The 14,396-nt window shown below is 48.1% G+C and overlaps 1 protein-coding gene across 2 annotated transcripts in view; it reads left to right on the top strand.

The window, feature by feature from the left end:
- IGLON5 (IgLON family member 5) overlaps positions 1-14,396 on the top strand; it is a 173,370-nt gene that overhangs the window by 127,626 nt on the left and 31,348 nt on the right. For both annotated transcript variants that reach the window (XM_048501060.1, XM_048501058.1), the window contains exon 2: positions 3,450-3,528. In XM_048501060.1, the coding sequence (XP_048357017.1) occupies positions 3,450-3,528 (79 nt within the window). The remainder of the gene's footprint in view (positions 1-3,449; positions 3,529-14,396) is intronic.

Raw genomic sequence — 14,396 nt, 5'->3', positions numbered from 1 at the left:
TTATTTGAATTCCCTCCACCCGGAACCGGTTGTTAAATTATTTTAATCTTACCACTGCCCCCAGGCCCTTGTGATTCAAGCACTGTAAGAAAGTTAACCCTTTCCCTCTGATTTAGGCCAGTCATTTAGTGAATCCTGGAAGCCTAAGCCATCAGATTAATCATGGAAGGTGCGCAGGCACGATTTCGTCCCTGGTCCTGATCCACTTGGGTGTCAGAGGCAGTGGGGAAGTCATCGAGGTGGTTTCCCCTTTAATAGGAGCAGAGATCACTAGCTCAATCCCTTCATCTGCTGCCAGCCCACTCACATGGGGCACTTCACTGCACTTCAGTCGGTTCCATCTTGAAGGACAATAGCAGCAAGTTCCGTTCAATGAGCTAGCAGTCACCTCAAAGAGAGGTGCAAAAGAGTCAGGATAGGGGATTCCACTGCTGTGAAGTGTCCCCAGTCAAGCTGATCCTCTGTTTTACCCACCTATTCTCTCCATGCAACCTCCAGATGGAAAGATTGCTCTCTGCTGCCTGTGTGTGTATGAGTGTGCATAGGTGTGTGTGTGTGCTGTCTTGGGTCTAGACCAGTGGTGGGATCCAAAAATTTTAGTAACAGGTTCCCTCGCCAGCCCCCCTCAGCAAAGGGGGCAGAGGCGTACCTAGGCAAACCTGAGCCCTGGGCAAAACCTGAGTTGGATGCCCCCCCCCCCCATGGGCAGCCACCCCACCATGACCCCAAATTTTTTTTTTGCACCAGGTCATTTCTAAATCATCATCAGATTATAGAAAATGCCCCAACTCACAAATCTGAACACAGCAATGGTGAAACACACAGGTTCTTTGATAGAGACTGGTGAGGTATGAAAGGCTGAGAATCCATGAATTGCAGTACCTGAAGGGATTAACCCAGTTCAGGGATACATTATTAGCTCTAATTGCTATATGGAACCTCAATGCTCAAAGGCAGGCAGGCCTCGGGAGGCGCAGGGCTGGAGAGTGCCGACCCAATTAGTAACCCCCTCTCGGCACACACAAATAATTAGTAACCCACTCTCGGGAACGGGTGAGAACCTGCTGGATCCCACCTCTGGTCTAGACCACGTAAATTTGATGTAGATTTCACCCATCTACTGCTCCAGCAATAGACCAGAAGCTTTACTTTTTTTAAAAAAAGAGAGAAAGATCTTTCAATCAGTCTGAATGGCTGCCCTGGAGAGGAGGAGGAACTGCTGCTGGTTGGGTGGGGGAAAGCAGGAAGGAGTGAGAAAACCCAATGCAAGCCAAAAGCATTCTGTCTTCCTTTGCTTTCCCTGCAAAGGGAGAGGAAAGGTTGCATTGCCAGAGGTTTTAGAAACTGTGGGGATTCTCTGATCTGAGGCGCAGTGAGTTCGGGAGAAGGGGAAATGTGGCGTGCAGTGAAGAATCAAACCCAAAGGGAATTTGCACTCATTTGTGAAGGAAACTACAAGTGTATAAACAGCCTATATCTCTTCAATCTGTTGGGGATTCCATGATGAAATGTCTCCCACATTTAAAACTTCCATGTACATAGACAACTAGCATGCTATTTTTTTTTTCTGTAGGGTTTTTTTTTCACCCCGGGGTTAGGATTCAAGCATTCCACACTTGACCTGCAGTCAAAGGCAGTATTTTCTTTTCTTTGTTTTGATCTCTATGCCCCACTTTTCTCCTCATTAGGAATCCAAAGGCATCACTTTACCTTTCTGCATTTGGGGAAACAATGGGAACATTTCAGACATGGGGTTGCCTGCAGGTTGAACTGCTGCCGTCTAGGAATGTCTGTGTCGTGGGATCTTCCCTCTTCCCCATAGATCAGAATCAGGTTTCTCCACAGGAATTACATCATCAGTTTCTACCAGCATGGCCAATTGGCCATGCTGACAGAGGCTGATGGGAATTGTAGTTCCCGAACATCTGGAGAGCCGCAGGTTCCCTACCCCTGCCATAGACTCATCCAGGGGCAGTTTTACTGTGATCTATTAACTGTAAAGGTACTGGAGCATAAAAGAAAGGATAACCAATCTGGGTCTGTTTGTTTGCTTTAATGAATAGAACCCCTTTTGGCTCACATGTATTTGATTGGAAGCCCCCACTGCAGCAGTGGCATTGTGGTTAAGAGCAGGTGTACTCTTATCTGGAGGGACCGGGTTTGATTCCCCACTCTGCTGCCTGAGCTGTGGAGGCTTATCTGGGGAATTCAGATTAGCCTGTGCACTCCAACACACGCCAGCTGGGTGACCTTGGGCTAGTCACAGTTCTTCTGAGCTCTCTCAGCCCCACCTCCCTCACAGGGTGTTTCTTGGGGGAAGGGAAAGGAGTTTGTCAGCCCCTTTGAGTCTCCTATCAGAGAGAAAGGGGGGAATATAAATCCAACTCTTCTTCTGCATGCAATGGTTTGGGGAATCAGCAGAGAGAGCATAGAAGGGTGGACTTTAGAATTGGCACAACAGTAGGATGAGGTTTCCTTTAAACGACAGTGTTGTTTTCTGCATAGCTCAGAATAGTTTAGTAGTTTAGTTTAGTACAGTGGTGGCGAACCTTTGGCTCAGAATAGTTTAGTAGTTTAGTTTAGCTCAGAATAACTCAGAATAGTTTAGTAGTTTAGTTTAGTACAGTGGTGGCGAACCTTTGGCACTCCAGATGTTATGGACTACAATTCCTTTCATACTCTGCTTTCTGCATAGCTCAGAATAGTTTAGTAGTTTAGTTTAGTACAGTGGTGGCAAACCTTTGGCACTCCAGATGTTATGGACTACAATTCCGTTCATACATAGTACAGTGATGGCAAACCTTTGACACTCCAGATGTCATGGACTACAATTCCCATCAGCCCTGCCATGTTAGGGACTACAATTCCCATCAGCCAGCTGACAACTATACAGTTTGCCAGGGGAATTTTAGTCCATAACATCTGGAGTGCCAAAGGTTCGCCACCACTGTACTAAACTAAACTACTAAACTATTCTGAACTATGCAGAAAGCAGAGTATGAACGGAATTGTAGTCTGTAACATCTGGAGTGCCAAAGGTTCGCCACCATGGGTTTAGTATATGGACAATTGGACAGTCCCTTTTTTGACGACCAGACTCTGCCAATGTGGCAATGTCTAATTTTCTGACTATGCAGAATTATGATGCTAAGGTTGTCAGTCTGCCAGATGGAGCTTGGAGATGCGGAATTACCACTGAACTCCAGAGATCGGTTCCCCTGGAGAATGTGGAGGTTTTGAAGAGTGGAATCTGTCACATTATACCCCTCTGAGATCCCTCCTCAAACCCTGCTCTCCCCATTCAAAGTGTGCATGCTGCCGTGTCTTTGGTCGAGGTCGTTCTACTAAATAAAGTCCATTTCCCAACTGGATAAATGTATGATCAGGAATACCTGGGAAGCCGTTCCTCCACCAGACCCTAATGGCATCTTCTGTCTTTCGCTACACAGGGCTGCTGGTTCAGAGTGCAGATTTTACCCAGCCAGCTGACAACTATACAGTTTGCCAGGGGGACAACGCAACACTAAGGTGAGTTGCCAGTGTGTGACGGGGGGCAGCGAATGAACATGCTCTTGAGGGGACAGTCCTCCCTGCCGGATGCTACTGTGAGCCCTCCTGGACAACTTGCTAGCAAAGAATGGCTGGGTTCCTCCGACATGATGAAATTTGGGTTCTCTTTCTTCCCAGAGAACGCCCGCCTCCGGCATATACTTGGATAGTTCCTATAGGACATCAAACTCGCAGCCCTCCAGATATGCCATTTTACCCGCGCTCCCACCATCCCCTGCCAGCATGCTGGGAACTGTAGTCCATAGCATGTAGTCCATTCCCAGCATGCTGGGAACTGTAGTCCATAACATCATCCCCTGCCAGATGATGGGAACTGTAGTCCATAACATCTGGAGGGCCATGAGTTTGACACCTGTGCTTTAGGAGCAAAGCCAGGGTTGGATTTTTCATAGTTGTGATTAATCAGGAATTTTACCAGTGGCAGCTGGTTCCCAGCACAAGAAAGGATACTTTTATTGTCATCCTCTTAGGGAATATCAGGGCCGATAAAATTAGGGACCAATTCCCTATCAGTTTTGTCCGCATGGCCAATTGGCCATGCTGGTAGGGGCTGATGGGAATTGTAGTTCCTGAACATCTGGAGAGCCGCAGGTTCCCTACCCCTGCTCTATACCCTTTTCCAGCTCAATCCTGCCAAGGCCTTGGATGATTTCTGTTAAACACTTTGCCTAACATTGCCCACTCTGAGTTGAGAAATTCCTGAAGATTTGAAGGTGGGACCTAAGAAGAGGTGGGGGGGAGGGGTTGAGGAAGGCAGTGTCTTCAGTGGGGTACAATCCTATAGACTCCACCCTCCAAAACAGTGTTATGTCCATAAACCTCCTCCCAATAACCCAACTCTGGGTTGCAGAATCAGGTTTATTGCATCAGAGTACGAACGGATACACTCCAGCAGGGTTTTTTGCTGAAACTAACATTCCTCCACAAAGCAACAGTCTACATCCCAACCTAAGCACCCCCTGTCCTAATGGTCATCCCCGAAAGCAAAAACATTCTCAGACTGCTGTCAGATTCCCCGTTCAGACAATAATTCACTTGATTGGCTCAAGGCTTTTATTGAAGACGTGTCGGGAACATAAGAAGAGAGTTCTGGCGGAAACCGCACCAAACTCTTGATAATATGAGTGTGAGATCCTCACCCCCACATGAGAAGCAGACAGTTCGCATTGTCCGGCCTGGAGTCTCTTCCCAGCTGCAGAACTCCAAGGCCACAGCTAGAAGTGATAACACTGCACCTGCAAAGCAAAGCAACTTCAATAACGACACCAGCTCATGGCAGCTGCACAGCTCTCCCAAGGTCCAAACCCTGATAAGGAGCAGGTGTTGTCTGGCCAGGCTGAGAAGAACCATTACTATACACTGTCTCAGATAAAGATGTTAGCATGGTCAGTTGAGGTGCAGCAGTTGAGGAAATTGTACGCTTTCGCGTTAGAATATAGTCCGAACGAATATGAGAATTGTCATTCATTTGTCAAAACCCATTATTTTGTGCACCATTCAGCATGCTATTTTGATACGGGAGTATTTATAGTTCAATGAACGACTATCATCAGACTTTCAAATGAATGGGGAGAGCCGGACTAGGGAGGCACTAGGACCCAGGTGGAGCATTCTACAACACAGAAGGTCCAGCATGTTGAGTTCTGTGGCAGAAGAATGTGCAATCTACTAACATATTTTGGTGAGACAGAGTATACCAGTCTTTAACAAGTACAAGAACAGGGAGGGAACTCTTGGATGCTGTGACAAGACACAGGAGAGTTGGGGCTTGAAAAGCCTCCATTTTCTCCAGGGGAACCGATCTCTGTTAAGAACATAAGAACATAAGAACAAGCCAGCTGGATCAGACCAGAGTCCATCTAGTCCAGCTCTCTGCTACTCGCAGTGGCCCACCAGGTGCCATTGGGAGCTCTCACATACAGGATGTGAACGCAATGGCCTTCTGCGGCTGTTGCTCCCGAGCACCTGGACTGTTAAGGCATTTGCAATCTCAGATCAAAGAGGATCAAGATTGGTAGCCATAAATCAACTTCTCCATAAATCTGTCTAAGCCCCTTTTAAAGCTATCCAGGTTAGTGGCCATCACCACCTCCTGTGGCAGCATATTCTGTAAACAATTTAACCGCTAACGCTGTGTGAAGAAGCGTTTCTTTATTAGTCCTTATTCTTCCCCAGCATTTTCAATGTGTGCCCCCCCGGTTCTAGTATCGTGGAGAAAGAGAGAAAATTTCTCTGTCAACATTTTCTACCCCATGCATAATTTTATAGACTTCAATCATATCCCCGCCAGTCAGTTTCCTCTCCCAAAACTAAAGAGTCCCAAACGCCGCAGCCTCTCCCTCATAGGGAAGGTGCTCCAGTCCCTCAATCATCCTCGTTGCCCTTCTCTGCACTTTTTCTATCTCTTCGATATCCTTTGTTAGGATATCAGTTGTAATTCCAGATCGCCAGTCCCCACCTGGGGGTTGACAACTCTACCGCTGCCCCACGGTGCATGTCCCCTGGCAGTGCAGCCCATCAGGGAGGACCTAGAGAGCTTTTGGTTTCCTTTGCCAGCCTAATCAGAAGGAAAAACCGTGGAGCAAGCAATAATGAATCCCACACAGCGGCGTAGCTACCAGGGGACCGCGCACGCTTGCACCGGACGCACCCGTGGTAGGAAAATCGCCACTCGCTCCTGCACAGGGGCAGAAGGGTAAGTAATCAGCTAGCGGGGTGCTGTGGATAAACGGAAAACACAGAGTGTGCACTGGGCGCACTCTGGCACCACTCTACTTCTAAGTGGTCTCATTATGACCACCTCATATATATGTGATTGCCATGACCCCAGCACTCTCATGAGATCCTAATCGCCTGCTACTGGCGGGAACAGCAGACTTCTTGCCCAAAGCTCCCTCCAGTGGTGCACTGATTTTTTCACCTGAATTATCTGGCCTGTCAAACTCCTCCGACTGGGGCACCAAACGGGACCTTTCCCTGACCCTATGCTCCCCGTGTCCCTTCCTTTCCTCCCTTAACTCAGCAGAATTTCATGCCACTGGCATGTGGCTCAATAATTCAGCCCCCTCCTTCCCCCCGCCATTAAAGTTTCATCACGACATCCTGGCTGTATTTAAATAAAAGATGGGCCCCTGGCAAAATGCACTATTACCTTCTCATAACGTGTTAATAGCAACCAGAGAAGACTTACGGAATGGCTAATAACTCTGTCAAGCATGGCATAAATTTCCCGGGCTTTGATTTTAATACTTTTTTGCATTTACTTCAAAATCAGACACTTTCCAGTATCGAAGGGAATATTGTTCATAAAGGTCTTGGACCTCGCATGTAGTCTGTGCCCCGCCATTTCATTCCCCACACGGTTAGAATGCCAAATAGCCTTATAAATCAGCTTTTGGGGTGGGGAGAGAGGCTCAGCATGGATTGAGGCTGTGGCGCTGCAGAAAAGGGGTTTAATTCTGCCCCCCCCCCCATGACGCTTTCTGCTTGACCCTCCCCTTCCCTTGGCTTTTTAAAACACTGGTGTGGATGAAAAGGCAAACTGAGCACAATATGACCCCTGTCCAAAATTGAGGACAAGTGGGTTTTCTCAGTCCACTTCCTTGATTGTTCTTTTATCCTTGCTTTCTGAATTCTGGTTTAAGTTGGGATATTCCTGAAATTAATTCCAGAAAAATGTCATGTGCCATGTGCATTCATTCATAACCCATTCATATGTATCTCCCCTTTTCCAGAGGCATAGCAAGGGGGGAAAGCACCTGGTGCACTGGTTGATCCTCTGCCCCCATCCCACCCCGGAATCTCCCACCACGCTCCCGGAACACCCTCCCCACACCATCACAGGGGCACACACCCGGTGGATCGCGCGCATCCCGACCCCCTTGGAGCTACGCCTCTGCCCTTTTCTGCGACTCATATGCATGTGTATGCATTGCAAAAGAAAAAAAACTTAATGTGATTATCCATGCGGTTACATCAAGATTTTTTGGGTGTGGTGTTTTACTGATGCATGCATAAGCACGTGTGCACTGCTAAAACACTGCCGAAAAGTCTTACTGAGCATCTGTATCGTTACATCCAGTTTTGTCCGTGTGTATGTTTGTGTGGTGTTTTACCAGTTCATAAATGGGCATTTGCACATTGGTGAAACACCTCAAAAAGAGAATCTTAATGTGATCATCCAAACCAGGGATAGGGAACCTGCGGCTCGAGAGCCGCATGCGGCTCTTCTGTCCTTGCACTGTGGCTCCATGAGCCAAGCCGCCAGCCCCATCTTTGCCCACCCTGCAGGCAGCAGGGCGGGGCTTACCTCAACTGCCCACGGTCGGGCCAGCTGCGTCAGCTGGCTTTCCTTTCTCGCCTGCCCCGTTGAGCCGAGCTGGCGCTCGGGCGCCGTCAAGCGAGGCCGAGTTTCACTGGCTTCTCATCCTCACTACCCTGCAGGCAGCAGGGCGGGCACATCCATGTGCTTCTCAGAATGAGCGGAGTAAAAGGTTAAAAAAAACCCTATATATATAGTGTTATCTTTATCTTAAATGTCAAAAAATTATTTATGTGTCTAAGTGTTTTTTTTCCCATGGAAACGGGTCCAAAATGGTTCTTTGAGTGTTAGTTGCTCCCACCCCTGATCCGCAAAACCATTGTATCTGATTGCTGCGGGCAAGTATGCTTTTTAAGCTTATGTACACAGGGTACTTGCACTTTGCTAAAACACTGCAAAAAAAATCTTAATGTGATCATACATGCTGCTAGATCAAGGTTTTTTGTGTGTGCAGTGTTTTACCAATGCATACACAGGCATTGCTAAAATCCTGCAAAAAAAAATCTTCATGTGTTTATCCATATCATTACGTCAAGATTTTTTGTTTGTGAAGTTTTATGCCAGCATCCGCAAGCACTTCCGCAGTTGTGCACCATGTAAACATGGTGGTGCAATTAGGTAATTTTAAATTCTGGACTCGATGGTTTTGGGTCCAGAATTCCCTTCCTGTGGTAATTCTGTTTCCTGTTCTCCTCTGATACTGGAAGTGTCCTTGGCTGGCAGGAAAGTGTTTGGAATTATTTATTAGAATTATATTCTGTCCTTCCTGTAAGGATCTCAAGGTGGTATACGTGGTTCTCCTCCCACGTCAATGTTATTCTCACAGTAACCCTGTGGCATAGGGGAGAATGATAAATGAATGCGTATGCTGAACACAGATTTGAATCTGGGTCTGTGTTTACAATCTGTAAACTAACACAGCTATTCAGTCGACTGATTTTCGTACTCCGGGTATTCAAGCCGGCCTCTGTGCATCATGGACTACAATTCCCATCAGCATGGAATCGTAGTCCATGAGCATCTGAAGGGTCGGAGTTTGACGTCCCTGCTCTAATCACTACAATAAACAGACTGTTTAGGCTGTCAAAATACTTGTGAGGATGTAAGCCACAGCTGGAGAGAGGGGTGATTAAGGATTGAACATTCCCAGACTATCTGCCCCCTTGTATATTTCATATGAATTTTAATGTATGTCTTTTATTTCATTTATACGCCTCTTTTCTGCCCAGTGAGCACCTAAAAAGGCTCTCACTGGCAGATTCCGCACGGGCCAAAAACAGCAGTGTGAAACTGGTGTGAAACCAGTATAAAATGGTTTAAAACAGTGTAAAAGGGTTTACACTGTTTTCACACCATTTTCACACCACTGTTTTTGGCCCGTGCGGATTCTGCCATTGTTAACTTCTTTTCTATTATATCCTCACAACAGCCTTGTAAGGTAGGTGAGGCTGAGGATGTGCGACTGGCTCATGGTTTACCCAGCAAGCTTCCCCGGCACAGCAGGGATTTGAACTTGTGTCTCCCAGATTCTAGACCCGCGCCCTATCCACTACACCATGCTGTCTCCCCGACCCCTTGCCTTGTCCCCACCTCATCATGGCACTTCTGCTTTTTAAACACTCAAAGTGATCACGTTTAGAGTTTGTTCCTGAGCGAGGATTTGAACCTGTGGCGCTGCGTTCCCTGTGCAGCACCTATGTCATAGTGGCATAGCAAAGCTGTGCCATTATGCTAGGGTGGAAACCCTTTGCCGTAACTTTGCCGGCCTGATCTCCCTGATCTCATCAAATTTCAGAAGCTAAGCAGGGTTAGCCTTTGGTTGACACTTGGATGAGAGACCACCAAGGAAGTCCAGCATTGCCGCGCAGAGGAAAGCAATGGCAACCCACCTCTGATCATCTCTGGCCCCGAAAACTCGACAGGGTCACCATAAGTGGACTGTGACTCGATAGTAGCCAGATTACACCACCACAAAAGCCCTTGAGCCTGTGCCGGTGACTCTTCTGGCTCTGCCTGCTGGATCCGTGCGCAAAATTCTGTTCTTCCTAGTGCTCCCTTACTATGCATCAAAAACCAAGCAGGGCTTCTAGAGGGAGTGAAGCCAGACAGGGAACCATGGGGAGCCTTTCATCTCCCCCCACCCCAGCCATGCCTGCCTCCGCAACCCTCCCCCTCTGCACACACGCAGCTGGAGGTTGTGAGTCAGCAACGCCAAGACCGTGTGGCTGTCGTTCCCCCCTGCCCGCCCCCTCCCACCCCGGTCAGCATCCCACTCAGCGCAGCCTGCAGTGCGCCGGTTCTCGCCAGGCTGAATCAGCAGAGACTCTGACCTGCTTTCCAAGACCTCTCCCTCCTACGCTGACTGCAGAACAGAAAGTGGGGGAGGGGAGGGGGAAAGACCCTCAGATGCTCTGTGGGAACCCTGTGAGAGACACACCATGCCAGAGTTCTGCTCTCCCCCAGAATGAGGGACATAAGGAGGGTTGCCACCCTCCTGGTGAGGCCTGGAGAACTTCTGGTACGACAGCTGACTTCCGTACCACAGAGTTCCGTTCCTCTGGAGAAAACAGCAGCTTTGGCCGGTGCTCTCTATGGCGTTACGCCCTGGGGAGATTCCTCCCCAAGTTCTGCCTTCTCTTCTAAAATCTCCAGGAATTTCCTAACCCAGAGTTGGCAACCCCAACTCCTGACCTACCTCATGGGCTATAGAAGAATGATCCTGCAGAATCAGACCAGGGTGGAGAGAGTTGAGAAGAATGCTTTTTTTCCCCTTTCCCAAGATAATAGGACTTTAGGGCATCCAATAAAGCTAATGGGCAATAGATTTAGGACCGACAAAAGGAAATACTTCTTTATAGAGCTAGTGTTTAAAATGTGGAATTGGCTGCCAGAGGATGTAGTGATGGCTGCTGACATCAGTGACTTTTAAAGGGGATCAGACCAGCGGCTTGCCGGGTGCACGGCAATGTCCCCAGGTGCATGCCGTTTTGTCACATTTTGTCATGTATCAGCTGTTTCCCCACATTACGACCTAAAATGGCATGTGCCTCGAAGCTGCATGCCTCTCCTGTCTCTCCCCAAGATCAGCTTCTCTCTGCCCCTCCCAGGGTCTGGGGAGGGCAGGGGCCGGCCTACACGGAGGCTGGGAGTGGGCGGGACTTGGTGGTAGGCTGCTGCGGAGCCAACCTGGGCTGCCCACCACTGAGTCCCGGCCCCTTCTGGCCCCCCTGCAGGCTGACTCCTGGGTAGGGCAGAAGCTGGCCTGCAGGGAGGGCTGGGCACCGCTGCGAGCAGCCTAGGCGGGTGCCACGGTGCAGGCCAGCCCAGGACCCGGCCTGCTGCTGCACCCCCCCATCCGAGCTGCCCCCAAGCCCCGCCCTCCCCCAGCCTCCCTGCTGGCTTCCATAAGTGGGGAGTGGGGGAGCAGGGAACCAGGAAGTTATGGGGAGACAGTCATGCCCCTGAGCACCATTTAGGCCCGATACACCACTGGATCAGACAGATGAAGGATGATAGGTTTGCCAGTGGCTACTATCCATGGTGACTAAATGGAACTGCCACATTCCGAGGCAGTCAACCTTTGAATCCCATGCCAGGAGGCAAAATCGGGGGAAGACCCCAGCCTCTATGCCCTATTGTTGGACCTTTAGAGGAAATAGTTGGCCACTGTGTGGGACAGGATGCTGGACCAGATGAACTACCGGTTTCATCCAGCGAGGCTGTTCTTATGTTCGTGGTCTAGAGTCTGTTTCCAACCACGGTTAGTCAAATGCTTCTGGGAGGATTGCCCATTAGGTAGCCAAACAATACCCATTCCCTAGAAATTGGCATTTTGAGGTATGTTACCCTACTGCATGGAAGTTCTTCTTAACATGGCTATGAAATTCCAAGAGTCATTCAGTCATCCTCAGTCATTTTATTTAATATGTGTTTTTAAAGCCACCCAGGCTAGAAACTTGTCGCAATTTCACATAGCCATGGGCTCTATGTCTGGTCAGTCCTGCAACTATTGCCAGTAAATGTTTCCAAGTTATCTTGAGTTTTGGCATTATTTTAATTAGTTCCTTGATGGTTATTCTTCTGTTCTGCAGAGGGACCCAAAATAGCTGCCTATGCCTTTAAAAGTGCCCCAAAGGGTCTCTCTCCCACGTCCTCTTTAATCCCCTAGTCTCGTGGTGGTGAATGTATGGCACTCCAGATGTTCATGGGCTACAATTCCCATCAGCCCCTCCCAGCATGGCCAATTGGGTTTGGATCCTGGTTTTCCCTCCAAGGAGGAGGGGGAGGACCAAAGAATTGGTATCTACCTAGAAGCCTGTTTCCTCTCCCCACTTATAAAAATATAATTGCATCTCCAGATTGAAGCTTAGACTACTCCAGCAAGACCAAAAAGACTCTTCTTGCCTCTTGCGTAGAAAACAAAATATTTTTTTCAGTTTTATCTTTTCCTACCTTTTTGACGATCCCAAGACAAGCCTTTTTGACTATCCCAAGACCCTACCTTTTTGACTATCCCAAGACTAGATTCCTGTACTGTATTAAGGTTGCCAACCTCCCTGTGGGGTCTGGAGTTCCCACAGAGTTGCAACTGATCTCGGGATTAGAGGTGGGCTAAAAAAATTATTAGATCCAGAATTTAAAAAAAAAAACAACAACCCAAAAAGAGGTTTTTTTGCTGAAAATGTTGTGGGTTAATATCCCAAACCCTAGCAGCCAAAATGAACCTGCTCTCCAACACAACTCCTAATTCCATTTGAGCAGAGATGTTTGGCCCATTACCTCCATACCTTAACGTAACCTACGCCAAGAAGGAGAGTCTCTTACCATTGCGCTGCTTTTAACGTTATGCCCTCTGCCCTATTAAAAGGGTAGGTTCAGCAAATTTAGATAAATCTGCAAGGTTAAGTGCAGTTACAAAACTTAAAGTGGTTGAAACCCTGGACTCTCACCAACTCTTGCACTGCACCAGATTTGATAACATCAGATCTAAATACTATACCAACTTACATTTTTCTTCCAATCTGGGCTGCCTGATCTGACTAGGTTATCTCTATTGTTAAACAACTCGACCCCCAGTCTTTGTGAAGAGATCACAGTTTAATAAGTGGAGATAGTTGAGAGTTCCCAGTAGAACATATTTGTTGTGCTCCCCGTGGGGCCTTTTATCTATCATGTATATCCCAAAACCAAAAAATATACGTGACTCCAGACTACATGTGGGTCTAGGAGTCAGCTGGTAGGGCTGAGTTGAACCCACACGCCCTGCTGCTTCTGAGACCCAGATAGAGTCCAGAGGCAGGTGCAGAGTTCAAGACTGATCTCACAGGGCTGAGCCCAGTAGCATAAAACCGTGGGTCTACCAAAGCTTTATAAGCACCGCTGGCTCTGCCCCCAAAGTTCACATGATACTACGTCTCAGCTTTTTCCGTTTTTTCCCAAATATTTTCAGGTTATTAAAACCGAACCTGAAAAATACACCTGCCTCCGCCCTGCAGTCTCCACATGGGTCTGGAAGGCAGCAGGCAGTGAAGATAAACTCATACTTTGTGCTGTCTCCGAGACCACAGTTTAAAACTGGGACCCAGCCAGGCCAAGCCCAGCGTTCAATTACCGGCGCAGCTTGGCCGGGTCCAGCTTTAAACTGCAGTTTTTCCTCTGAAGCCCGCATGAACTTCATAGTCGGTGCCTTTGGTTCAACTCTGGACATGCCCAGGATGCAGGTAGGCAAGGGAGAAAGGAGTGGTTCTTTTTCACACGAATAGCAGCAAGGTATTTTTCACAGGTTTTTTCCTGGTCCGGGTTTTTCAAACACCTACCACTACTCCAGGCTCCTTCCTCGCGACACGCTAAAATAATGCATTTTCAAACCACTTTCACAACAGTTTGCAAGTGGATTTTGCCATTCTGCACAGCTTCAAAGAGCACTGAAAGCAGTTTGAAAGTGCATTATTCTGCATGTGCGGAATGAGCCCCAGAGAATAGAGATCAGTTCTCCAAGAGAAAGGGGCTGTTTTGGAGCACGGGCTGTATGGCATAAGACCTTCCTGAGGTCACTGCTTTCTCCAAACACGGCGCTCCCAGCCTCTGTCCCCCAAATCTTCAGGAATTTCCAAGATGGAGCTGGCAATCTTTGCAAGATGCACACATTATCCAAAGATTCCTGAGTCTTTTCCTCCAACAGGATTCTTTAAAAACAAAGCTCTTGTGGGAGGCCGGGGGGGGGGGATGGGGGGAGGGTCCTTAATCCTTTTCTAACTGGCTCTTTTCTCAAATTCCGCCTCCCCAAGCTGTTTTCACAGGTGTGAGTGGAAAGAAGACAGGAGGGGCAATTTCTTGGTACCTGTGGGGAGCAAAGCAGTTAGGGCTGCATTTTGAGCTTAAAAATGGGTGGCAATGAAGTAGCATTGCCAGGTGTAAACCTCCCCCCATCAATAAGTGGGGGATGTGGGGTAGGGTGTCCAGATCCAAGTTGAAAAACTTCTAGAGATTTAGGGAGGACAAAGAC

This window comes from Sphaerodactylus townsendi, linkage group LG06 (genome assembly GCF_021028975.2).
Source record: "Sphaerodactylus townsendi isolate TG3544 linkage group LG06, MPM_Stown_v2.3, whole genome shotgun sequence".
Taxonomy (NCBI): Eukaryota; Metazoa; Chordata; class Lepidosauria; order Squamata; family Sphaerodactylidae; genus Sphaerodactylus; species Sphaerodactylus townsendi.
Note: the sequence above shows the minus strand (reverse complement) of the source record. Positions and strands in the feature narration are given on the sequence as shown.